Consider the following 26,621-nt stretch of genomic DNA (forward strand, 5'->3'; position numbering starts at 1 on the left):
AGCTGCACTCTGCGCCGTAGGAATGGCAAGCTGACCTGTTCGACAAGCGTCAGTAACCTTCGCGGACGTGGCCAAGATGCTGTCCACCACCGGCATGCCAGTGTCCCAGCTGCCGTTTGGATGTACTTGGACGAGGCCACCACGGGCACGTCCTGGTGGTATTTTACGCGCAAGGTACGCCGTTGATTAAGCCTTTCGGCTGCGCAGGTCGCTGCCCACGAGCTGCTTGAACTCGATGGGGGCAGGACCAGGTCATTCTGGCTGGACTCGGAGCATCGTGGTAAACACTCGAGCTTGCACCCCGCGGGTCATGGTAGAAACCTCGTGCAGGTGAGCATTGAGTTCTATTGATCGCTGTTGCGTGGCGCTTCGTAATGAACCCAGTCGGAGTCGTACAGGGAATAGCTGCTGCCGATCGACACTTCACTGTAGGACGTGTTAGTGACATGTAATGAAATGAGGTGCTTCGTGCAACTTAGTACGCATGCATTGCAGTCGTTTTAGTTGCTGGGTAACCCTCACAATATACTTACGCAACATCCTCGACAAACAAAGTAAATAATGGTCTTGCGATCAGTTGCATATTTAGCTGTAAGGTACTACGGAGAGGCTAAACGCCAGGGGACCATTGTTGCTTGCTTGCTGGTGAATGGCGCTGTGTATGGCATTTGACACCGTCTTTGTTTAGGGGCGCGTTAGAACACACGTGCTAATACCAGCCCAAATTGCTATATATTTGACGGAACCATGCATGGACCGCAACTCGTCATCAAAAGTGTTGTGAGCCTACAGCAGTCTCGGGGTCAAGCGAGGCAAATACGAGGCTGGATGAGCGAGAAACGCCTCTCACCTATGCCGCTGAAAAGCGGCAAAAGTAAGGGTGCTGGCTAAACCGGAGCTGGCTGGTTGTACAGCCCTAACCCCATACATCAATTTGGGGCTATCCTCTTCGCTATATCGGAGCTGTCCGCTATTCCGGACTCCCTATCTCGGGTTCGGAGGGCTCCGGATTGCCAAAATCGCTGAAAACCACAATACAATCTGGCATTCTTTATTGGTACCACTCTGTCGAGTTAGGCGGGGATGTCTGTACTGGCTGGTATGGAATGAAAATGGAGAATAAACCACCTGTAATGCAAGGAAGTTTTGACTTGTAAGCAGAAGAGCAGAAAACTTTCTTGACCAACATGGACATATGGGGTGTCGTGGAGAACGCGTCAGCGGTTCGTGCGGCTGTAAGCGAGGGGCAATTTCGTCGATTGAATATTTGGCTCGTGGAGCAGTTTTGCGAGGCGTTCCTAAGGCTGATGCTGAGTTGATATGCCATCAGCAGAGCGCGCAAGATATGTGGATTGCCTTTGTGGATAAGCAGACCAAACCCGAGTATGCAAATTATATCTTCGCTCGACAGCGGTTGATTGCGAACGCGTACACGACAGAGAGGAACATGAATGACTGGCTTCATGAGAGGCAGCTCTATCGTAATGAGCTACTGCACTATCGAAGCGGGGTTTCTGACGAGGAATTCGCCGAGATTCTCCTTGGTAATGTTGCGCAGACACATCGCGACGTCGTTCGACAATTCTCCAAACACTTTGACTCTGGTTACCAGCGATCGACTCCGTCGTCCGCTCAAGTGATGAACGCATTGGGAGCAGATTCGGAGCTCGACGCCAGGATGGATGATCCACAGCAAGGTCTGGATATCTCTTACGCGCTGGCTGGGAAGAAGCAAGGTCAGCAGCAAGATCAGCAGCCGTAATGAAAAGGCAAGAAGCGTGGTCGAGGTAGATGCACGGCTAAGAGTGGAAATTAGGAGCAAGTTGGAGAGAAGCCTGGTGGTGAGGACAAGCGTGAGTGCTGGAATTGCCATCAAGTCGGCCACATCCAGACAAATTGTCCGAATCCCAAACGCGATGACGATGAGTCTGATTCGCAACTCCCAGAGCGGAAACGCTGGCAAAACAAGAAGAAAGCTGGGAAAAACGGCGAGAAGCGTGATGTGAATATGCTTTCTCATTGTGATGATGGTTCGGCGCCTACGGCAACGCAGAGTTCTCTTGATGGTGGAGTCGAGTGGATCTTGGACTCAGCGAGTGACTTCCACGTCTGTACTAATAAGGACATGCTGACCGATCTACGCCAAGATAATGGACCTATGGTGTTTGAATGGGAAGGCAAGCCGTCCAAAACCAGAGGGTTGATTGGAAAAGTAAATGTTCGAGTGAAGAACGAGAACCAGTCTGATATTCCTGTTTCGTTCTGTCTTGGTAATGTGCTCTACACAGCTAGCGGTACAAACAAGTTATTGTGTCTGGTAAGCTTGAGAAGGCCGGATGGGACTTTGTCAAGCTGAAGAAACAGAAGTGTGCGTGGCTTCGCAAGGGTAGAGTGCTACTGAGACTGATGAATTCTCGTGGACGCTATCGTTTGCAGTCGACGGTATCTCGTGCAAAGCAAGTGGAGGCGATCGAGCAAGGCAGACCCGACAAGGAGCGAGCTCTAGTACGGTGGCACGCCCGACGCGGCCATCTCAACTTTGCTGCTTTGCTGCGAATGGTCCGAGAAGGCACTGTGGGTGGTTTGGAGTTGAGTGGGAGTGTGCGCGCGCCCGAATAGCAGTGTTGGACGTGTGTGCAAGCCAAGATGCAACGGATGTCGTACAAGCAGGTGGTGTAACGGGGTTACACATGAGTTACCCGAAGGGTTACGAGGTGGGTACACACTGTCTAACCTAAATCAGTAGGAGAATCAGTACATGGCTTCAGAGCCACTGATTATGTATATGACTAGGGTTCACTATGCTAGATAGTGAACCGGACACATTTACACCGTAGGCGGCTTTGCCGCAATAAAGGGAAATATATTCAGTTTGAGATTCACACAGTTAAGAGTTAAGGGTTGACTCTTGGAGTCCGTAAGGTGTACGGACTCGTACGTTCTGGTATTAGAACGGGCTATCTTAAGCTGAGACTCTGCGAGTCTGTTAAGCTCCCTCTGACGCAAAGCTACGGCAGCCCCGCTGCAGGTGGCCACTGATAGAGCGCGGGTGTCGTATCAGAAGCTCATGTCTGATGAATGCTTCCTTAACGAGCCTACCTACAATGGTTGTTTACATTTCCAGCTTGTGCTGGATAAAGCGACTCGTTACGTGTGGGGCCTTCTTCTGAAACGAAAGGAGGAAGCTCCCCATGTTGTGATGAAACATGTGGCTTGGATACTCGCACGAGAGCATCGAGTTGAAGCTTGTGGCTCGGACTGAGGAGGTGAACTAACCAGTAACCGGTTCAAGGCCTTCTTGAGAGCGAATGGCATTACGCTGGCAAAGACCCGGAGGAAAATGGACTCGTTGAGCGCATGCATGTGGTCGTGCTGTCCCGTGTGCGGAGCTTGTTGACTACGGTGAATCGACCTAACCTGCTCTGGGGAGAAGCGTTTCGTTTCGCGGAGGAGGTACTCAATATTAGTCGAAGTGCTGCGCTTGGCGGAGAGTCACCGTACACTCGACGTTTTGGAGAGCGGCCAGACCTGTCCAGCCTGAGGACGTGGGGTTGTTTGGTCTGCACCCTCACTGCAAAAGCCATAAGGAAGAACAAATTAGATAATCCTGGACAGCCTGGACTCTTCCTCGCGTACGGCAAGGAGTCAATAATCTACCGCGTTCTAGATTTGAAGACTGGAAAGATGAAGGAACTTAGGCCGGTTGAATTTGCTGAGAACTGGACTGTGGGGTACAGTTATGTTGGAAAACTTCTGCTCGAATGATTCAAGCGCGGCAAGTATCAGCTTCCGTCTCGAATTCTTTTTGTTCGGCTAGACGATTTAACGTCCCCCAGTCCAGCTCGAAGACCTCTCGGAGAGCCTGAAAGCGATCACAGTGATGAGCATCGCGACGAACGGCGTTGCAGTGAGGACTTACGAGGGTAAGCCAGTACTGTACTTTGAAGCTCCGTTTGCTGTGGGTGGGCCGGCGCTGGATAGCGCTCCTGCAGGCAGCACGTCGAGCGCGAATCCGACGGGTGCAGGTGAAACTGTAGCTCGGCCGTCACGTGCGCGTGGACTACGGGAAGTGGATCATGTGCCGCAGCATAGGGATACTGATGAAGACAGCGGTACAAAAGGTGAAGAGAACCTGCCTAACTGCAGTTATTCTGTACCGTTTGAGGACGGTGGAGGGCTGTCTAATTGCAGTGGCTCTGCGTCTTCACGTGACTCGCTAGCTCTCAGTGGCTCGGATGTTGCGGACAATGACCCAGACTGGAGTGAATCAGATGATGATCCTGTTGATGCTGTAATTGCGAACGGTGATCCAATGGGAGATATTCCTCGCTCAGTGGGAGCAGGGAGAGAGGCTGATGATGAGGCAAACGAAGGACTTGGTGCTTCGTTCCGACGGTCGACGCACATTCGACGACCGAATGTCCGACTGAGCTACTATGATGTTGATATGCCAGCGTGCTTAGTGATTCAGGCAGTGAATAAATTGCTAGAGCCTACATCAGTTGAAGAGGCTTTGCCTGCTCCTGATGCTAAGGAATGGATTAAAGCTCTGGACACGGAACATCAAGAGATGCTGCGTAGCCATGTGTGGGAACTTGTGGATCGACCTGAAGGAGTAAAAGTCTTGAAGAACAAGTGGGTCTTCGTGAAGAAGAGGAACGCACAATGAGAAGTAGTGCGCTATCAAGCGCGGTTTACGGTGAAAGGTTGCCAACAAGAGTTTGGGATTAACTTTTGGGAAACCTACACTCCTGTCGCGAAGATTGAATCAGTGCGGTTCTTGCTTCTGCTGGCTCTGGAACTCGGAGTGCTGTGCAGACAAGTTGTCTTTGTGACTGCATTTCTGAATGAACTCATAGGAGAAGCGGACATTTACATGGAGCAACCAGAGTATATGAATGATGGCTCGGGTCGTGTCTGCAAGTTGCAGTAAAGTCTCTACCGTCTACGACAAGTGCCGCGCATATGGTACCGGATGATAGCAAGTATCTCTGCAAGTGTGGCTTCAAGCGTACCAAGATGGACGCTGGTGTGTATGTGAGGACCGTGGGAGAGAACAAGGACTATGTATGTCGATGACCTGCTGATTTTTGGGAAGGGGCTTGACATCGAGATGGTGTTAGCTGAGCTGCGAAGCAAGTTTAAGATTAAGGGCTTGGGTAACGTGAAGCACCTACTAGGTATGGAGATTACGAACGTACCGGGGCGCATGTTTACGATCTCGCAGAAGGGTTACTGTGAGAAGATCTTCGCAAGATTCAAGATGCAGAACTGCAAACCGGTACCCACCCCACAGGCGAAAGTGAACTTCTCGATCCCTGGCAATCCAGATTTGGAGCCAGTGTATGTTAATGATGACGCGGACATTGACTATCGGTAGATTATGGGGTCACTGCAGTATTTGGTACAGTGTACGCGGTCAGATATTGCAAACGCCGTCTGGACGCTGGGGAAACTCCTGAATTGGTTCACACACGAGCGCATCGTGCTTGCAAAGAGAGTGCTTCGGTACCTGAGAGGGGCCACGGATTACGGTCTAGTGTGGACACGATCTGAGCAGCCCGACTTGCAATTTGCGGCCTACGTGGACGCATGGTGACCCTCGGGAAAGATCTAAAAGTTGTAGCGTATGCAGACGCGGATTTGGGCAATGAAAAGGATGATCGGCGATCTGTGTCTGGTTTTGTGCTCCAGATGGAGGGCTGCACCTACGCATACTCGAGCCACAAACAGCGACGCATTAGAGATGATACATGCAACTCGGAATTTGTTGCTACAGCGGAGTGTGCAACTATCATACTGTGGACTCACAATCTCTGTAAGGTCGCATGGATTGCTCCGCAAGAAGACGATTCTCTACGATGACAATCAAGCTGATATCGCTGTAATTACGGTAAACACTGGGACTACAAGGTCAAAGGAATTAATCTGAAGTACCACAAAATCCCTGACTACGTGGATAGAGATGTGTTTGCTATCGAGTATTGCCCATCTAAGGAGATGATTGCAGACATATTGACGAAGCCTCTTGGGCCCACGCAATTCCAGAAGCTGCGACCGCTCCTGAATATGATGCCAGTGCCTGCAGTAGGAGAGCTCAAGTAAAACGAGCTCGTGCTGACGAAGGCCATCAGGCGTGAGCAACAAGCAGCCATGATCGTCGCCAGTGTCACGAAGGGGAGTGCGAAGAAGGTAGTGACCCTGGCTCCGCTCCAGCGTGCCGGACTATACAGTATACACCTGGGCCGCCCAAGGTTACCTTTGCTTGTGTGTATACGGGACGCGTCTCATTGAGCCCATTGGCGTATAGTAGTTTGCAGCTATCACAGAGGGGGTTGGCATCTTCGAATTTTTCCCACCTCAATCCCAAAGTTGTTCAGTGAAAAGCACGTGTGTTTTTAGGGTCGCCTTCCTGCTCACTAAGCTCTTTCTCCTACCAACACTCGCCTGCGCATCGTGCCAGTTTGTAGGTGGGATGCCCTGTAAGCGGGGTTGACGCAGTGCTCGCCCCGAGTGTTCCCGGCGGTAACCGCAAAAAAATTAAAAAAAAATAGTAGAGCTCATTATCTCCCCGTTCGGGATATCATCTGCCTCTTTGCTGGGTAGACGACATGCCAAGCACGAGTTTTGTGTGCCGAAAGCTCTGGTCAATACATTTCGTATTACATTTAGAGCCTCAAGTGGACATGGTGGCGTAGTGCCTCGATCACCAGCATCTTCGCCTGGACGTGCGGCCTACTGTACCGCGCCAAGCCGGACCAGCACGTACATGTAGGGCTATTGGCAACAGAAACGTTTGCAGTCTGCAGATTACGCTGGTGGATGTTGTAAAGCATTCGAGAGAGAGATTGCTCAATGATTGATGACTAGTAGCACATACCCACAGTTATGTGCTCAAGCACTTTAATGTGTACCTCAGGCTTGAGCGAGATCGTCAGAGGCTTCCTTAGTTATAAGACACGTACACTAAGATGTCATTCGTGTGACGTATAGTTAGTCAACATAGGTCCTTTTGGAAACAATGAGTACATATAAAGACGTCGTTTTCCCAGATAATATATAAATTCCGAAAGGCTGATGCGGCTAACTGTAAGGAAGGCGATGTAGAGAGAAGTAGGCTTCTCTCTACATCACTACTAGTGATACCAACTACGAGGGAAGACGTTTGCAGTGATGCGTAGGGCTACTCAATAAGTTGATTGTCATGTACTTGATATATTATCCCGATAGTGGGGGCATTTGAATGTGCAGTATCTTAACCACCAGGCTGGCGGGAGCATTGATATGTGTAGTTGTTTTGCTGAACCAAGAAAACAGCTCGGGGAGAAGCGTCTAGTTTCCGATCGGTGGTCGCTTAAGAAATGTTTACTGACTTTTCAGTTGTAATACTTATTTTGTGAGTTCGTCTTGCTCTGTTGCACTGGCCCATGGCTCTGCGGTCTCCGTTGTACGTGCATTCTGTGACAGCAGACCTGCACACTGCATAACATAAGCAAGGATCATATTGTGGTCGCAACAATAGAATATCAGCACAAGCACTGGTATGCATTATTTGCCTAGAGCTCAGTAGATGCAAAGCATTGGGCTGAGGCTCAAGCTATCCATACTTATGCACCAGCCACAAAGCTGTGCGTTGAGCTCGACATATCAGTGATAATGATTGCTACTGCAGAGACAGCTATAGCTGGAAACCTTGCCTCCAACACTTGATGATGATGATGATGACAGCATTTACATGGGCTTTCGTTATGATGAACTGGTTAAAATCTTACCCACAACTCACATTCACATGACACTATTGCTATACATGATACGACTGTCGTCCACGGGTCGTATCAGTTATGCCAGGTTTATCTGTACAGTAGTACTGTTTCAAACTTGTATTGTGCTCACCACGCATTTTGGCCGCCCGGATATTACCCGTTCTCAAGGGATTTGAGCTCGCCAAATCGTGGTCGATTTATATGTAAATCCCTTTGAATGCCTACGGCAGAGTGGGCATTATGGTCGATTTGTATATATATCGCCAAGCGCTCATCTAAACAACCAATCAGCGGCTTAATTGACCATCCTGCATGCGTGTGGTGCAGCTAAATACCCCAGCTGGTTGATTTAGGACCTGTAGGGTGCCGAATAAGGTTCGGGGTACAGCAAATTCTACCACTTCCGGTACCATGGTCCGACCACATCGTGGGATTTGCAATTGCTTTATAGAGCTTAGAGATGCAGGTCTACAGCGCTGAAAATAATATCTTCTACCTCTACATCCCCCGAGTAGCTAGTTTATTTCTTGCTACGCTCGTATACTCCGTTGAAGACAATACCGGTGTGGCGAAAACAATTTTCAATTGTAGTCTTGCCCTGCAGCTCCTGCCAGATTTCTTTGCTCCACTTCATCGCTTGTAGCTGGTCGACTTTATAGACGTCGCCCTTCTTAATCAGCTCGGCGCGCTTAATCTTCTCATACACCCACCGTAGCTGCTTTCTACGATACGCACGCTTGAACTCGGCAATTATTCCTGCATCCATTGGCTGCAGAAAAGCAGTCGTGTTTGGTGGCAAAACTCTAGGCGAACGTTAGTGCATACAATCTCACCTATACTATGCGAAGAGGCATTGTCGACTTGTCGACTAGCAGCAAGATGTGCCTTCCCGCCGCTCGCATGTCACGGTCGAGGTTGAGCAGCCATTCGCGGAATACTTGACCCGTCATCCACGCTTTTTGATTTGCCTTGTACTCGAAGCCGAGCTGAGACGCTGTGCGCTTCGTGAAGCAGTACGGCTGCTTGGCCCGTCCCAAAAAGAGCGGAGGTAGAGCGTCGGAGCCGTCGGCATTAGCCGTGAGCGCAATCGTGATCCGTGTCTTCGTTTTCTTCACTCCGTGGGCGCTTCTTGTGCAGATGGAACGGGCCGGCGCCATGGCGTAGCAAAGGCCCGTTTCATCCATGTTGAATACATCGTGGGGGCGTATTGGTCGGTTAGGTCCTGCAGCTGCTGTCTACCTAGATAAACAGCCGCAGTGTCGGCGGAGGCGGCTTCGCCATGACGCTTGCGATAACGTAGGGCATGACGACGCTGAAACCCACTAAGCCATCCGTTAGAGAAGTTCAACTCCCACGTGTCGCACAGCTCCTTCTGCAAGTCCTGCGCCTTCGTCTTGATCAGCTCCCGCGAGAGGCACACGTTCTGGTCTTCAACAGCTGGATCCACGCCCACAACTTCTCCTCGAGCGCCAACGACGTCACCTCGAGCGGCTTGCGACGCTTGCCATCGCCGTACGCATCGCTCATGATAGCGGGCGCCTTCCGCAGGATGTCCGAGATAGTCGTTTGGGCGGGCGCCCGCTTGAGCTTGAACGCCGCCTTGGCCCGCGCACCCAGTTCGTGCTGCGTCATCGTCGGACACTCATAAGCCTTCTGGATGAGGTCCCGCTTCTGGTGGATCCTCGTCCAGGCTCCCATGACGTGCTGTGGGATCTGCACGGCTCCAGTTCGGTTGGGAGAAGTGAGGTGTGGACGCATGAGCACGGCACCAGCCAGGCAATGACTGGTCGGCGGTGTGGGTACGCTGGAGCTCCTGCTCCGCGCGCTTTATTGTTGGTGCTAGCGGGTTCCCGACAAATACAAATCCTCCATAAAACGATTTTATCATAATGAGGAGGATATTAGTTGTAAGTAGTACCGGAATCAAGAGAGTTTACTGTAATAAGGAGTAAGGCGAAGTATATATGTAACTAGGGCTTCGCGAAGGCTGGGAAAATGTTTACCTTTGTATGCTTCTGCAGCAGTTCGTCCGCTTCAATCATTCACTTCACTTCACTCCTACTATTCGATATATGTTACTGACTCATACCGGTTCAATCTGCCCACGCATATAAACCTTTTGGAGCACCGCGGCCGTACCGGTGTAATGGGTTTTCTACCAGTTCAGCTTGCCCACGCATATAAACCTTTTGGAGGGCCCAGTGCGGAACCGGGGCCACACCGGTTTCAGGACAATGTACCAGTTAGGTCACCTTTTGACTTGACGTACCACGGATATAATCCTGTTTGGTCTGCGATAGCAGCACTAACGTTGCTTCCTAAGTATCCCAGTAAAATTCGAGAGCATACATCTCCTAATTTAGCATTGGAAATAGGCAAAATGCGTGGTGATCACAATAACAGACTGTTCCAAATCTTGCGCGTCAATTCTAAATTTTTAAGAATGTCGAATGCAAGGTTCAGCTGAAGTCACTAATGGCGGCCACGAAGTCCCCGCTGTTGGCAGCCATGCTGGGTCATTTCCAATGCGGGTTCTTATCCAGCGCGTCAGCCAGACCCGCGTGCGCGAAGTCGAGCGGTGGTTTGCTTTGGTGTCGACGCAGAATGGCCCCGGCATCGACTACGGCAAGGGCAAGACTTGGGTGTCGCTGGCCACGATCGCTGCTGAGCTCAAGAAGTCCAACCCCAAGAAATACCCCAACAAGAAGGTCGTGGTCGACGCCTTCTTCGGTGGCGAGTACCGCTTGCCCAGTTGGTGAAGCGCGTGCCGGACGACCAGTTCGCTGCTGAACAGCTGAAGTCTTTGCCCGTCGAGCTCGAGACAGCCAGCAAGTTGCCCAGACGCGGTGCGCTCGTCCTGCTAGAGACCGCTGTTAATATCCGCTGCAGTACCCTCCTCAAGACAACAGCAGACCAGGCGAGCCATTTGCTTGGATCTGCGACGGGGGTGGCGTGTACGTCATCGTCGTCTACGCGATGGTGCAATACAACGGAGAACCCCGCTACTACCTAATCGTGGAGTTTGGCAGCCCCGAAGACGATCTACAGGGCAAGGTGAAGACGGCCGCCAACAGGATGAAGCAGTAATGTGGGCTGTTGTGCAGTCCAATTTGTGCTGCACACTGCACCGGGGCAGGCGGTGAACTGCGAAAGGGAATTCAAGCGAAAGATGTAGCATCTTCGGCTGCATTTTGCTACAAATTACGAGAACGACCAGCAGGAGATCGAGCTGCTGCGGCTTGCTCCCGTGCAGATACTTCTCGCGGGCCGCGACCAGCTCCAGCAACTCGCTGGTGACTTCAGAACTGGCAGCTTTGTCAATGACACCGGAAGCAAGGCAGTTCATAGCCTCGTACGACTGTACAGGAGGCGAGGACTCCTCACCTCCTGAGGAGGGCGTCACAGCTGGACTGATGGGCTTACCGTCGAACATTCTTCGCACCGCTTGCAGATAGCGACACATTCATGTTCATGGCTACGAATTTACAGGCCAGGGGCAAAAACTCAAGTACGCCCAGGCATTGTGGAGGAGGTCCAGGCTTCGACGAAGCGTCGAGGTGAAGAGCTTGCCGCCCAGCCAGCGAAGAAGCCAGCGGATGTCACGTTGATCGCGAATCTGGCCACGGAGACGCGCTAAGCCTTGGTGGCGGCGTGTCGGGTCAAAATTAAAATTTTGACTTTCACGTTCGAGCAGCACCAGCACGCGGAGTACAACAAGCGCCTGAAGGCAGAAATTGAGGATCTTAAATCTCAACTCGCTCATCACGGCATCCGATTAGAGAAGCTCAACTCTCAGCGCGCTCAGGACGAAGAACGATTTCAAGGAGTTCTAGCTGAAATGGAGCAACTCAAAGCAAAAGTTGCCGCATTGTGCACGGGTCCTCATGTTGCCTCCCAAGGGATCGACCTTACCAATCCGCTCTAGCCGCCACTACGAAGTTGCCGTTCAAGCATCTGGATTTGGGCTGTCTCGTTCATCCCGTGCAGTACAGGGCTTCAATGCTGCACCAGAACAGGTTTGCTACGAAGATCGAAATTTCTAGTTTAGCTTGCTAGTAGTGGGAAACGAAAGTGTTATTGAGTTTGTTGCTCCGTGCAGTGCTCACTCGAGACAGACTTCTCGGAACTAAGTGACGGTGTCTCCCTTCTCCCTCCTATCTTGCAGCCGTTTACTCCACGTGCACTGGTTCGCTCGTGTCCAGCTCATTGAACTGGAAGAGATCCGTCTTCTCCGTAAGCGGTTCCATGTAGGTGAAGAACTCAGCGTAGTACGGGTTCGCCTGGTGGATTTTGAGGCTCTGCTCGACCAACAACCACATCAACAACTCAGTCAGCATACTATATCGGCATTCAACAACAAAAAACAATACGCAACGTACACTTTCGCGCTCGTAGCGCTCGATAATGGCCCACTTGCGTGTGTCGACGTGGTCCTGCATGACGTACCAGCCGACGACCTCGGCATCCTTCACGTACGTCTGCGAGGCCTCGATGAGCTTGTTGCGGATTTTCTCTTCGACGTCCTTGCCTTCCTTAGCGCGGAATTGGACAACGAGCGTGTAGACCATCTTGGATGTGGCTTGAGTGGAGTTTGGTGGCCAGTTGATAGCAAATTGCAGAATGACGTAGCTGAAGAGCAGAGCGGTGTGAGCTGCGATTGCTGCCATGTTGATTGCGTTCGTGTGATGAGGTAGACAACCTAGATTGACGAAGTGTTGACCACTTCCTTCTTGACCTTGCCCAAGACAGTAATCCCCGGCTCAACTTTCGCACTTCAACTTGGTTAAACGAACAAAGAGCAAGACTGTGCCAATGTAAATAAGGCGTTGCGAATCATGACACCGTCGACGCCCTAGCTCTTCCGCAGCGAGCCTTTTATATCCGATGATCTATTATACCTAATGGGAGCTTTATACGGTCAGGTCCTCGATGCCTGACCAGCTGCAGCGTTCAATGCGCGTGATGTCCCAGTCTCGGTCATCCGTCGGCGAAAACGAGCTCACGTCTGTTAGCGCTTCTAATCTGTACTACATTTGTTTTCATTTTTCGGAGGCCATCGAAGATCAATACATATAATACGCACAGTTGTTGTTTATTCGTATCCCTAACTTTCGTTGGAGCTATGATTTTGCTGCTGGTTGTAGTGATGTGGCGTCGCAGGTGCAAGGTTAGCAAAACTGCGAGTTTGGTGCAGCGACGGAGGTAGCCGGAAGATCGGGTACTCCACAGGCATGTATGGATGCTGGGGCTGCCAGGTTGCACTAGGATCCATCGAGTTCGTCCTTGCCAATGAAGAAACAGGGCTCACATGGTGCGGCGTGCCATCCTTAGTGTAGCTGTTCATCTTGGTCAGCAGCGAGCGTTCTTGCTGTTGCAGCATAGCGCGGACAAACAGCACCTTTGTATCTGGCAGCGCCACTTCGTGCTTCTGCAAGAACATGCCTCGGGGTACACCAGGAGTCCGCCGCCGGCTCGTGGTCACGGCGTTGGGCCCATTCGCAACTCGGGCACTGTGTCCTGCACCACTCGCGGCTCGGAACTCGTCTTCCATGTAGTAAATGGTGACAATCTGTTCACTGGGTGTCCTGGAACAGTCCACCATAACAACTTCTTCGGCCAGCAGTTCCCACTCCACTTCATACTTGGTCGTTTGCGCTGAGGCCAGACCCTTGACGCTTAAGAACAGAATCCGCTTGCGTGTGACCAGGAAACACTGGTGAGTCGCCTTGAGGTCCACGTGGCCCAAGTATCCGTCAGCACGGTAACGGCCACCCCGGATTTTGCCCACAATCTCCTCGCCCAGGGACTCCACGTACGAATACACCTTGAGCCTCTTAGTGCGCAGATCAATGTGGCGTGGTGGTCGCACACGAACGAGTAATGCCTTCGTGTTCGGGTCAACTGCATCGCGAAGCGTAGCAGCAGTCGTAGCAGTAGCTAGAGAAAAGCCCAGCAACGGCTTGAGCACGACTCCGAACGCGCCAGCTACTAAGCCAGGCAACACACCACGCGCGCCATTCACTTCAAACGAGTGGATCGGAGCGACCACGACACCTGAGACGCCTTGCACAAGACCCTGGAAAATATGCCGCGTAGCTGGATACCCTGTGTAGTCATCCAGTTTCAGGCAAGCCTCTGATAATCCAAGCGAAAAGGCTGTGAGGATGCGCGTGTTGAAGTCCAGGAAAGTGTACACGGAGGCCCGAACGAGTGACAACGAGCCACGACCAACACCGAAGGCGAACGCTTGCGGACTTCGCTGTGAAAGTCCGTGAGCTGGCTCGGAGATGAAATCTTGGAAACCGCTGCGTAGATTCTTCCAAGCGATCATCGGGTTACCTAGCACATCAACACTTCCAAGGATGACGTACGCTTGTCGGAGTGCCTCACTCTGATAGTGCGAAGCCAGCCGTGTGGCCAAGGCGTCGGGCTGCACAAATGAATTGTGGATGTGTATCGCCTTGAGCTGGAACGGTGCATTCGCGATCTTGGTCAAACTGGTACCGATTGCATTTAAGATCAGTCGTAGCGGGCCGACTGTAATGACGGATGAATCTCGCGAAGATGACGTGTCTGTCAGTGCCGCTGCATGCGAAAGAGAAGACGAATGACCATCCAGGATGGCCCCTGCACTATCACCGAACGAGAAGCTGACAGTGGCGCGAATAGGATCAATGTGGAACTCTTCGAAGTAGAGTTTCTTCTGCTCGTCCTTCACAGCAATCGCGCTTAGAGTCCCATACTTAGTCGCCGTGTAACGCTGAATCTCGGCAGCAAGTGCAGTATGCTGATGCCGTGGGCTTATCAATTGCTGCTGACCGCTGCTTCTTCGAGAAATTGTTTTCATTCTCGGCGTTGTTGGGCCAGACGTAGGTCCAGCTGAAGTAGTACCGTCCTTCTGGGCGGCCTCGAGAACCTTTACCGGGACCTCCAGACTGGCGTTGAAATCCTTCAGCAAAAAGTGACTGTGGGCTGCTCGCGAAACATCGTTGCAGCTACTGTCACCGTTCACCAGTACCACGGCTCGCTTTTTAGTTGTCGTTGCACTGTTTCCACCGCTGCCATAGATTTTAGCATGTACCAGCAGCGGAAGTATCTGATAAAGCAGCGCGCCATCCACCCGGATGTGCACCGGTAGAACACTCACACTGAAATGCCTGATGAACTCGATACCAGCGTACTCGTCGTGTTTTACCAAGCCCACCTGCAGCACTGGAATGCTTACCGTTTGTCCGTTAACAGTTCGCGACCGGCCGTTTGGATTTGAAAAGCGCAACAGCACAGGATACGGTGTCACTTGCAACTGGTTGTCAACTTGCACGTCATTCACCTCGAGGCAACAAGCAATAATCCGCGGACGGGTCTCACGTTCGAGTCGTGATAGCGAAGCTGCACTTCCAGCGATCGATCCAGCACTCTTGTTCCGGTCATCTTCACTGACAAGGAGCTCCAACGCGATACCAGAAATCGACATGTAAATCAGCTCCTTAGGTGCACTATCAACAATCGATATGCCCACACCTTGAAGGTGCAGCGCAGCGTGTACCGTAGGCGCAGCCACAAAGCGTTGGAGAAGCTGCAAGGCACTGTTGCTGTCAGTAGCCTCAGTTTTCGCTGTTGCGTCATTGGCAGCCTGGGAGTTGGCTGGAGCAACCTTCTCCCCACGTAACCGTGTATCAGTGAAACGCAGTACGCGTGTTGGTCCATCCGTCGAGATTTCGATACCCAGAGTACCGCCAAGTGCATCGGGGTACTGCTGAATCTTATCCAGGTCAAAACTTCCGATCCGCAGAGGACGGCTATTATCGCCAGCAGCCGAAGGAAGCATGTCCACAACAAGCAACCGCTCTTCTGTAGGCTCATCCCACGCATAGTCCAAGCTATGGTGCGGCAGCAAGATCTCACTGCGTCTTACACGATGTTGATGCGTTCGAAGTGTCTCTAACGAGTAGTTTTCAACGCGGTATGGCGGTGCAGTCGTACGCTCTTCGCGGAAATATACGCAAACGCACGACGAGTCTAGCTTCAGTGTCACGCGTACCAGCTTACTTTCCCGCGTCGATTCATGACGCATGCGAACAGCGTATTCACCAGATTCGATGAGAGGTACAGCACCACTCCATGACCAGCCATATTCGGCAAAACGACACCGAATCGTGCGCGTCTTGGCGAAGCGAAGTGTCCAGTGGAAATCAGCGAAGGCTCCGGCATCCAGTTGAACCACGGGGTTCACAGGTGACATCACTCTTGAGTTTGGCATTGAACCAGTTGTGTTGGCCATGTCGATCACAGAAGGAGTCATCATCTTGGACGATGAATGGCACACCTCTATGGCACTACTCATCGTATTAATGAGCATGAACCGTGGCGTCAGCATAATCACTTTCGTTCGCGAATATTGCCCCTTTGCCGGAATGATCGAGTAGCCGATGCTGAATTTTCGGTTCGCTCCATAGTCATCCGCTTCAATTTCTCCAATTGTACCCGCTTGATCCAGCACGAAGGGGTCAGACCATTTTCGCTGTCCATTATCCTTTCTTGCATCGAGTGCTGCCACATCCCGTTCGTTGCTTACCCGCAGACGAACGCACCCACGATCCAGCCGATAGTCAGAGTGGCAGGCCTGCAACACTTCCAGCTGGCCGAGGCTACGTGGGTCATACTCGATCGTCTTCGGGAGTAGGTCAAGCAGCCCTTTCACAGGTGGTACGCTCGGAAGAAGTCGAGGGTGGCGTCGCTTGCGCTCGCTTTCTCGGCGATCAGGAGACGCACTGCGACTAGTGTTGGTTTGCACCATGTCCTCGGCTCCATCCACGAATTCCTGATCTTCAATTAGAGCAGGGTGAAGCAAATGAGGATTGCGATCTCGTCGAGAAACCTTGGCTCTCTGGCTTTCTTTTAGCAGCAGCTCGTCGCGATCCAGGCGCTTTTGTCCTGCCAGCAACCTAGCAAATGAAAAATATTGAAGCATGTTAGTTGGTGATACATAAGATAGCATAGTGTGTGTACTTGAATACGTACGTTGTCGTGTGTTCGCGCCCCATGCGCTCTTCCTCGTATTCATACTCGAGCTTGAGACCCGTGAGATTAACAATCCAATACGGAACATAAAGGAATAGCTCGCGGCAGTGGCCTTTGCTCATTCGAATCTCCGCAGTAATATAAAGATGCGCGTCACTCACGAGGTCTTTCATCTTAATGCGCACAATGTCACCCAAGTCTTCCACGAGCTCAAGCGGCTCACTCCAATCGAATCCTTTCATCCGAACGCTAAGCTCGAGGGGGGTCTCCTCGCTTGACAAATGCCAAATAAGAGAGTCGGCCACATTGATAGTTCCTCGCTCACGTAAACGCTGTTCGCGTGTTTCCCATCCTGCATTCATCCCTGCGTTCGTCAACGTCACAGCTTCCACTGCAGGTGACCAGTCACTTGGAGTTGCCAAACAAAAGTCTAGCGGTCCAGCAGTCAGATTGTGGACAATCAGTGGTGGGTGGAAAGACAACGTGCGGTGGTACAGAGCACTACTAGCACTGGAAAGACACACGTTCATCATGAACGGACGAACGGGCCGATCGCTGTACAAACGACGGAACTTGATAGTGCACTGAGATTGACCGGACTCGTCTGTCTCCATGTGCACTACGTTCTCGTTCGCAGACGAGCTTCCACGATCAAAAAGTGGTAGGTGCACTCGTTCCTTTGCGTATGCTTTCGGTGGGACGCTAGACCCATCGCCATTATGTGCTCCATTGATCTCTGGAGGACGCACCAGTACGTAACCTTCTCCGGAGGAAACAATATGTACCGGAACGGGGACAACAGACGAAGCTTTAACAACCTTCTTCCAGATGGGGATGACGTGTCCTTGTGGAGCATTTCCCGATCTCAATGACCGTGACATCGAACGCCGCTGAGGAGGCACGAATTCAACTTCGAGGTCTGACGAGGTCTGATTTTCCAAATTCAGGGTCGAACGGACTACGAAATATTTGCATCCGCGCTCCACAAGTACATCAATCACGCACTCACACTTCCTCATTCGCGTAGCCGTCACGTCTGCTTCAAAATCCACGAGCGCGTACATGCGCGAATCAACTTGGTCTACTGGGATGGGCGCTTCGCTCTGCCATTTCCTTGGGATGTTGGATAAACCGTCGCTCGGATATTCCTCTTCGACGGCAATAAAGAGTTGGCGGTCATGCACGTACGTGCTGCGACGGCCACCCTTTCGACGCTTCTCTTTCTTGTCCCTTTTGTCACTATCGGCCTGCATTTTATTAAACCGAAGTGGTTCCTCTTGACCAGGCGCAAGTGAATGCTCGTTGTAAGATGCACCCCAGTAACGTAGCGGCATGCCAGTATTGTTTCGAATCCAGTACGTGGAATACTCCGTCATTTCGCGCGAGTCTCCACCTGCATTGACTACCCAACGCCAAGCTCGATCGGCTGCCACCAGGTTTGCAATCAGTGCGTCTGTCAAATTTAGTTGAAGGAAGACATCAGAAGACACATCCAACTTCCACGGCGACATCGCTGGCTGCTCCCTATCATCCAAACCGCGTCCATGTAAGTGCTGCTGCGAAAGCGTCACCTTCACACTCCATGGCTCGATGAAAGGCTCCATGGTCACCAGACGCAGGTTTTGGTACTTCGCTTCAGCTCGGCAACATGCCGTAACTTCTACCATTGAGTTTGATTCCGCACGTAAAAGAACTTCGATGGCCTTTGAGTCAAACTCCAAAACTGGCGAGGCTTGATCCACGATATTGTTGATCAATCGAAACTGGATAGCGCTAGCAATTAGCGACGCCCGCGTAAGTACATCGTACTGAGGGGCCTGTGGTTCATTATGCCCGGATACTTCGTTATCACCGACGTCTTCCGCACCAAAGTAGTGAGCATACTCGGAATAGTCTCCTGGTGCATCTGGCAGATCTGCCCAGTCGAGATCATCAGCTGCTGCTTTTAGCCGTGCAGTAAACGCATCTCGGATCTTCTTTTCGGCACTGAGCATACTGGTTAGGCTCTCAGCAATTTTCAACAACAGTGGCAAGTCCCGGTAGGCGATATGCGAGATAATCTGGTTTACGCGCACGGTCGGCTCACTAAGAATCCATTCCTGCCATTCTGATGGAACATCACGCAGGAAAAGTTCCGGCAAATTCACCGCCGCGTTATCAGCCATGTCAGCTGGAAAAGTATTGATCCACGGTCCTGGTTTAGCGACATCATCACCATTTTCAATTCCACTGCCCCCGCTGTCAGCGTTCATATCGCTATTTTCATCACTCTTTTCATCGCTGCTCTCCGGATCAATCGTTTCCGCAAGCGTAGGTCTAAAGCAGTGACGCAATCCAAATTGCATGTCCACCTCAAAGTTCTCAACAAGCGTCCCTGTGTGGTGTGTTGGTTTTGGCTGAGGTTCAGACTTGGAAAAATCTGCATCAGCAGTCTTTGGAGAGCCCACTAACACTTCCACTTTACTCAGCCTAACCGACGCCGCCACAACTTCATTGCTGTCTGGGGTGGATGTATCTGCTCGGTCAAGTGCGCTGTCGAACTTGGCGGCTAGCTGACTCGATAGCACGCAGCCTGCCACGTCAGCTTTGCGGTCGCTAGATATCACCCACATTTGCAAATTCGAAAAACGTGCGTCAACTTTCCACTGCGGTATCGGGAGTCGCTTCCTGTTCGCATCAGCTTCGGCCGCAGATCCTGGAGACTTAGTTTTGGAAGCCACCGATGTCCCGCTTCCGGTCTCTTCAGCAATCACTCGAGATGTGAAGCTTCCTGGAGGGCGAGTATCCTTCGCGCTGGCAGAACTCAGCATGCGCTGCAGCGGAGACATAAACGCAGAGCGAACAGCATTCAGGTCGTCCTTTAGGGACTCCGAGATACTGTCGTTTCTTGGGCGTAGCGGTGGAACTGTAAAACGACTTTCCTGCCTGTTGTCATCAAGATCAACTCCTCCGTCAGCATACGCGGCGCTATCAGCTCCGGGTGGATTGTTGACCAGAGCCTCGTCTCGTTGAATTTCCAATTCACTCCTCTTTTTGCTCGCTGCCAAAAAAATGTCAAGCACGAAATGCTCCAATCGAAGTAGTGTCCGAGGAAGGAGAATGAAGCGAGCAGACGACACAGAAACATCCAGCGAATTCACAGTTGTCGTAGAATCGAATTCAGCTCCAACGCCCCGCTTACATGCCAGCCGTCCACTGAGCTGCGACGACGACACATCCAGCCGTGACGAATGTGATGTCGATCGTCGTAGTAGCGGTGGCAGCATGTCATCTCGAGATAGAAAAGAAATCGACGAGCTGTCAGACGAAATGGATGTTCGCGAATCCATCCGCTCCAAAAGAACTCCAGGAACAGGTCCAATCAAGTGAGTTAGGAACTCCTGCAAGCAAGAAAAATGTCAGAATGAAACCTTGAAAACAGTTGGCAGAAAAATCGTACCGTAGGGTCGGCAATTTTGTCACGAATGACGGCCTCTTGCAGCGAGAATTCGCACTGCAGCTGAACATCGCTATCCATCAACGACGTTTCCATTAAGCTCATAGCCAGATTTGCCTCCAGCGCAACCAAAGCTATTTCGCCGATAACGCAGCAAGGAATTTCGCTAGGAAAACTCCCTCGTCGTCCCATGAAGTGCTGCGGGTAAGATCGCCCTTGCGCTGCAGATGATGCCCCACCGCTGCTTTCACGTGAAGAAATTTCATCAGGAATATCGATGACACTTTTCATCCACGACTCAAATTGTTGCGGCGCCTCAGAGTACGAAATCAGACCAATCTTGAACTCCTCAAGCAGGAAGTGGAGAGTTAGTTGCCCCCACTTTTTCATATCGCCATTTGCAGCTGGAGAGGCGGACTCCAAGTCACCACCGTCTTCTGGCTCAAGACTTGCAGAGTCTGCTACTGATGCACCTTCGTAGCTATCAAGTTGGTGAATCACGCCTTGGGCCGTATCAAACATCGGAATAATCGCCACATAGAATACTTCCAGCGCGAGGCACACGTTTGTTTCGCTGACGTTTAGGCAGACCGGGTAAATTTCCACGTTCAAAGCAATCTCCGGTAAGGCTCCCTCGCTCTTACGAACGTCGTTCATCTCCTGCGGGGGGATGCTACATCGAATCTCAAAACCTGACGGATCAAGGATTGAAGTTTGGTCCGATAGGGAAGTGATCTGCAGGTTTTCGACAACCACTGTGGCTTGGTATGGTGTGCACAGCGGTTCATCAGGCGACGCTTCCAGTATTTCGCGCCGCAACTTGATCGATATTGTCCCGAAGTCCAAAACAATTCCTCGATATGGCTGGGATTGGAGAGACACTCGTATGTCTTTTAGTGGCGTGGAGGGTAGCACAACACACGGGTGGAATAGCTCAACGTCCAGGTCAAAGTTGTCAAGAATGTGTGCAATAACCACGGCAATGTCATCTTCCTTTACAGAGCCATTGCCTTGGTCTTGTTGGCTCTCTTTCGCGTGAGCAGCTACAGCGCCGGATGTTGTCGGAGTCGGGAAGCTTGGTTCTTCGAAATTGAGTTGTCTTGCTTCTCTGTTCGACGTATCAACAGCGTCAAAAAACGGCGTTAGGCTTTCTGGTGGATGGTCCATGCTGGGAGAGAATCTCGGAGCTAGCTGAAAATCGGACACAACCGAATCCGCGCGCTTGCGTTCTTTTCTTATGCCGGCGTCGCTTAATGCAACGCGCTTGGACAAGAAGTGGGTTCGTAGCGGCCCATCGACCACATAGTTGGCTAGGTTCTCCACAAACTCGGGCTGTGCCAGGAAACGAACTGGTTGCACTGACACGCTCAGCCTCGATTTTGTTTGCCTCTCTTGAGCATTTTCATCGGGGGCTGCCGCGCTTGATTTTGTGGAGATGAAGCAATCTACACGCAGGACGTGCTGAGTGTCGTCCGTCGAAAAACTGGAAGAGGCGTCCAATCCGAATATCTCGATATATTCTGCTGGTGATTCATATCCGCGTGCTGCACCGCTAATACCAAGTCCATCCTCTTCGCGTTTCTTCGATGATAAGTCGAAGACCTTCACATCACCCACCAGCCCGGACACATCGATCTGTCCAGCGTTCGCAGTACCAACCTTTACTTGTGAATGGAGAATTGCAACGGACACCACCGATTTACCTCGATCCGAAAAGCAGACCGAGACAGAGTGCAGTCGCACAACAAGTTTCAGTGCAACTGGAAGAGCGTCGTCGCCACCATCAGCCGCTGTGGTTTTTGGTGTATCAGGTGCATGCTCGAACAGGTTTTTCCTCGCTCTCTCCAAGTCAGCACGGACAGACTCCGTAAGATTTACTGGCATGGAATACTCCTGCTTGATAGTGGGCGTAAGCTCAAACGGCGGCGGCAGACCGTAATCAATATCGGCCATCATACTATCAACAACACCCAATTCATTTCGTGAAGAAACAGGAACCAGCGCAAGCTGCGACGACGATTCTTCAAATAATTCCAGCAGAGAACATACGTACGACTGGTCAAAGTTGAATTGAACCGAACCAAGTTGCAGATCCACGTCCCGCAGCACCTCTTTACCACTCTTTTGGTCCTTCAGAGAGCTAAACCCAAGCTCCAACAGTGTTTCGGGTGATGTGGAAACTCCCGACCGAGAACCATCATTGTTTTTCGCACCACCTGCCTGAAAAGAAATCACTCGTTCTCGTTGTCTGTTTGGGCGTCTACGCTGAGCTGTGTAACCAGGAAATTTACCACCTCGGCGTAGCGGAGATTTGATCGAAAATGGAGCGGTGATTGTTGGACACGAGAATAATAAATACTGCGTCGACCGTCCACTAGCATCAAGGAAATCTTCAACTTCGAGCGACATTAAACTCACATTCACTTGGGTCGACAACGTCTTTTGGCCCACTCGAATGCGAAAACCTTGCAGCTTCACCAAAATCGTGCCATTGTCTGCAGGATCGTCATCAAAGTCACTTGTGTCGTACCGATAGGATGCGTATGAAGATACTGCAGCAGAGCGAGGCTTCTTTAACTGCACCGAAATTAAAGGAACAGTGAAGGAGCAAACCATTAACCTTCGATCAAGAAGCTTTGTCGAGCCACCAGGGGTGTACGGTCGAGGCCTCTTTCGAGTCCTTCTCTCAGACCTTGGAGGAACGCTAACATTTATTCCACCCTCCTTCGCCACGGAATCCGAAAGATCGGATAAAGAGAGGTTGCGCTCCAGTTCGCCGGTGACATCCTCGCTAAGTGATGACGTGCTCTGGTCCAGGTTACCGCTAGTAATGCTGAACCACGTGTCGTCACTTTCAACACTCGCATTTTCATCCGAGTCCCCAGTATCGTCTGCCAATACACCATTTGCCGATGGTAGCCCAACACTTTCGTTATCGTTCAGCATAAATTTCTTCAATGCGGACGTACTGAGGAAGCTTCCCCTCCTCATGGCTTCATATCCGTCGTCCGAGTCTGGCATGTTCATAGCATTTCCATACTCATCATCCGCCGAGTAAAAGGCGCCGCCCGAATATTTTCGCGTTTTCTTCGGTGCCTCGGCATTTGCCAAGCTAAATCGATCAGCCAAAGCCAGCAGCTGGAAGTATTTCTCCAGTGACAAATTAAACGTTAGAGCAGGGAGATCTGCGTGAACGTAAAACCGTGTCAACGTCGCGTCGAGAGGTAAGATTGACGTTCGAACGGTCACGTTGATGTTGAAGCGCTCGACCAGCTCGTACTCTTGTTCTTCGTCATAGATATCAGTCAGGTAAGGCGGGAGCGAAACGGACGGGTAGTTCATTCCATTGCTTCCTGCTCCATCGTCTTGGACCCGACTCGTCTTTCCGTAAGGAATCAACAAAACGTGAATGTTCGTAATCGAAAGACTGAACTTGTCATAGAACTCTTCTTTCCAGCGAATTGCCCCCTCTCCTCTCTCCGCTTCATCGTAAAGCTGCTGCACGAAGGATGTATTCGAGTTCACACCTCGAAAATGCGACGGGCCTAGAAGTGCAAGAGACCCCGGTGCTGATCGGCTCGATGGTGGTCCGCCCGTTGAGCTCATGCTCATATGATCGCTATCCATTTGACTAAGACGATCTGTCCGAAAGTTGATCCGTCCAAGGTCAACCACGAGGCGTGCGCAATTGTAGTCAGTATCGCTCTCAGGAACGATAATAACAGGGGCTTGAATTCGAAGATCCACAGCTAGTGCAACTCGGTTCTCCAGCACATAATCCAGCTTCGCTTCCGTTCTTGCCTTTAGGTTGACAATATCATTAAATGATGCCACTTCCAGCTCCTCCCAAAGGCCCAAACTCGTCGGGGTATCCACAAACTTTGCCAATCGTCCCCAGCATCGTGCTGTTGGCGAAAACACAATTTCCAGCGGCTCCATGTGAACAAACAACGAGGCATCTGCACTTGAGTTCGCCGGATTCATCTCATAGCTCATCAAGAACACAACGCCAGACAGTTTGCTCACGTTCACGTCATCTCCGTCGCCAGCAGGACGAATAGTTTGCTTCCTACTAAGCAGACGAGAAAAAGCTGAGCTTTCTGCGCTTTCATCAAACGCCTCGATAGACTGCAGCGATACGTCTACCACCACCGTTTCATCTCGCGCAACTGCAGCCACTTGGAGCTGAGAGAATGTACCGAGCAGGAAATCGGTTGGGGCATACTTTCGCCCATAGCTTGGGTCATCTCGGAGCAGCGTTTTGTTTGTTTCTGGATCGCTTGCCAAAGTCAGTGAACCTCTCTGCAATGTCACCGTAACACGATATAGCTCGCTGAGCTCCATTTGCGACTCGCTATCGGAAACGTCGTCTTGTCCACCAGCATCACGGTGTTTGTTATGCATTCGTTTCTTCGTTCGCCGAGAGGGCTCCTCTAAAATTTTGAAGAGCTCCCGCAGCTCCACCTCAGGTATAATTCGATGAGGAGCTTGTCCAGACTCTCCATCTGGATAAGGCGTTGCTAGCTTGGATGTCCAACCAAACATCCACGCGCCCCACGAGCGATAACGCACCTCTGCTGGCACACTGGACTCAGTAAATTCTGTATCCACCGATTCTGTATCTGAAAAAGCCTGCGACTTGTGTGTTGGCGGAGTTGGAAGCCGGCGTCGCACACGAGAAGCCCGAGTCGCCTGAAATTCCCGAACTTCAAGATCAGCCAAGTAGCGGAAAAATAACACATCCTCTACGCTTCTACGACGCTCAATTTCCTCTAAACCGGCATCAATTTCAAAGGACGACAGTTTTTGAAGACTTGCATGATCAAGTGGAGATTGGCCTGTTTTCTTCTTCTGCTCCTCGTCATCAGATTTTTCACCGTCGTCTGCGTCGTCATTGTCATCACTGTCGGAGTAAACGTAATCCACATCTGCAAGCTCCAGTAACTGGCGTGATTTAAGCTGCCACAAGCCCACGTAACGCTTGCGATCCTCGCGTCGATTCTGCATGAAGCCCCACGTCCATTGCTGCTTCTTTGCCTGCTGATCCTTCAGCACAGCTGTAACGGCATACCTCCACCATTCCGCCGGATCATCAAACACAGATGCTTGCGGCCTAAACTTGCGGTACCGTTGGTACTTCGTGTAATGATCCGGGATCTGCAGTGCTGAGGCCAAGTACAGCATATCACAGTACTGTGACTCCTCCAGTCGAAACGCCACCTCGGAAACATTCACATCGACCTCAAACTTCGGCACGTTTGCCTCGAACACATCGCGGTTCACAATGAGTCTAGCACTAGCGTCAATCGGCTTGAGCAGGAAGTGATGTTGCTGCTGCGACGGATACAGCTGCATATGGTGATAATGCCTGTCGTCAAACCGCTTAGGGATCGCCCGGCTAAAGGCGCTGGAAAACTCCTCCGCAGAGCAGGTCTCAAAGTCGATCTGCCGGTCGCGCTGCAACTCGCAGTCCGGGTTGCAGTACACGCTCAAGTGGTTGAGCTCGACGATCTTGAAAATCCGCGGCTCGTTGTTCTTGGCCGTGTCCACGTACGATGGCTGCCAGCTCGAGTTCGTCGACTGCACGTGCACGGACTCGATCGTCAGCCCCATCGCGAACGGGTGGTCTCCCGAACTGTGGTCCTCTATCCGGATATGAATCCGCCGAATGTGCAGCTACAAGAGCAGCAGCAACAACAACAACAACAACAACAGGAAACAGGTGAGTATCAAAATTAAAAAAATCTTAACAGCTGGAGACACTCCGCGCACCTCCAGGTTGTCGATGATCTTGTTGATTAGTCTGGCGGCGAATCCGTCCTCGCCAGCGGCGGCGGCGTCGGCTCCGTCCGCGCTCTTCTCCTCCTGGCGCTTGGCCTGCGCGTAGAGCTCCTCCAGCAGCTTGTTCTTGAGCGTGAACTCGTCCATCTGGCGCATGACGGCGTCGATGTCCTCCTCCGTGCGCAGCAGCAGATACACGTCGTCCACCGTGGCCACCACCGAGTCGGACTGCAGCCGGTTCCACGGGATCTTGAGCTCGATGGAGCCCACGAGGCCGCGCACGAGGCGCACGGCCGGCAGGTCCGCCACCACCTCGGGCTTGACCTCCAGCTCCGTGAGCACCACGTAGCCCGACCAGACCGCCACATTGATCTTGTCGCTGCTGAAGCACTTGGGCTCGATGTAGCTGCCCAGCGCGCTGGTCAGCAGCCCCGTCACCAGCGTCTCGAACATGGCACCCCTGCCTGGATGTCAGAGTGTTTGTTTGTGGTGGTCTTGAAACGTGGTGTGCAGCACACAGAGTAAAATTCGGTGGACAGAATGTGACTTTGCTTCAAGTTGTGTATCGAGGTTTTGGGGTTTTACAGACTACATCCGGTGCCGGTAGCACAAGCAGGCGG

General features: G+C 51.6%; 6 protein-coding genes across 6 annotated transcripts; 3 read left to right on the forward strand and 3 right to left on the reverse strand.

Annotated features, from left to right (window-relative positions):
* Positions 1 to 1,195: 1,195 nt before the first annotated feature.
* On the forward strand, positions 1,196 to 1,762 carry PHYSODRAFT_476483 (hypothetical protein; the record flags this gene model as incomplete). The annotated part of the gene is made up of 1 exon (XM_009518913.1): positions 1,196 to 1,762. One exon carries the CDS (start codon positions 1,196 to 1,198, stop codon positions 1,760 to 1,762), a length of 567 nt encoding a protein of 188 aa, XP_009517208.1.
* Positions 1,763 to 3,357: 1,595 nt separating this feature from the next.
* Positions 3,358 to 3,765, forward strand: PHYSODRAFT_471752 (hypothetical protein; the record flags this gene model as incomplete). The annotated part of the gene is made up of 2 exons (XM_009518914.1): positions 3,358 to 3,545; positions 3,588 to 3,765. The coding sequence occupies 2 exons, from the start codon at positions 3,358 to 3,360 to the stop codon at positions 3,763 to 3,765; spliced, it is 366 nt and encodes a 121-aa protein (XP_009517209.1).
* A 4,518-nt stretch (positions 3,766 to 8,283) lies between these two features.
* On the reverse strand, positions 8,284 to 9,521 carry PHYSODRAFT_323385 (hypothetical protein; the record flags this gene model as incomplete). Its single annotated transcript, XM_009518915.1, has 4 exons — positions 8,284 to 8,566; positions 8,625 to 8,891; positions 8,957 to 9,224; positions 9,263 to 9,521. The coding sequence occupies 4 exons, from the start codon at positions 9,519 to 9,521 to the stop codon at positions 8,284 to 8,286; spliced, it is 1,077 nt and encodes a 358-aa protein (XP_009517210.1).
* A 767-nt stretch (positions 9,522 to 10,288) lies between these two features.
* On the forward strand, positions 10,289 to 11,688 carry PHYSODRAFT_294893 (hypothetical protein; the record flags this gene model as incomplete). Its single annotated transcript, XM_009518916.1, has 4 exons — positions 10,289 to 10,518; positions 10,673 to 10,817; positions 10,972 to 11,115; positions 11,458 to 11,688. The coding sequence occupies 4 exons, from the start codon at positions 10,289 to 10,291 to the stop codon at positions 11,686 to 11,688; spliced, it is 750 nt and encodes a 249-aa protein (XP_009517211.1).
* A 126-nt stretch (positions 11,689 to 11,814) lies between these two features.
* Positions 11,815 to 12,347, reverse strand: PHYSODRAFT_284538 (hypothetical protein). Its single transcript, XM_009518917.1, has 2 exons — positions 12,143 to 12,347; positions 11,815 to 12,061 (listed from the first exon to the last, which is right to left on the reverse strand). Exons 1-2 carry the CDS (start codon positions 12,329 to 12,331, stop codon positions 11,933 to 11,935), a joined length of 318 nt encoding a protein of 105 aa, XP_009517212.1. The 5' UTR covers positions 12,332 to 12,347; the 3' UTR covers positions 11,815 to 11,932.
* A 520-nt stretch (positions 12,348 to 12,867) lies between these two features.
* Positions 12,868 to 26,454, reverse strand: PHYSODRAFT_474714 (hypothetical protein; the record flags this gene model as incomplete). Its single annotated transcript, XM_009518918.1, has 13 exons — positions 12,868 to 16,506; positions 16,579 to 16,708; positions 16,785 to 18,547; positions 18,641 to 18,954; positions 19,054 to 19,447; positions 19,505 to 20,164; positions 20,224 to 20,624; positions 20,670 to 21,632; positions 21,672 to 22,134; positions 22,219 to 22,941; positions 23,005 to 25,065; positions 25,138 to 25,896; positions 25,993 to 26,454. The coding sequence occupies 13 exons, from the start codon at positions 26,452 to 26,454 to the stop codon at positions 12,868 to 12,870; spliced, it is 12,732 nt and encodes a 4,243-aa protein (XP_009517213.1).
* Between the last annotated feature and the right edge of the window lie 167 nt (positions 26,455 to 26,621).

The sequence above is a fragment of the Phytophthora sojae genome, assembly GCF_000149755.1.
Source record: "Phytophthora sojae unplaced genomic scaffold PHYSOscaffold_1, whole genome shotgun sequence".
NCBI lineage: Eukaryota > Oomycota > Peronosporomycetes > Peronosporales > Peronosporaceae > Phytophthora > Phytophthora sojae.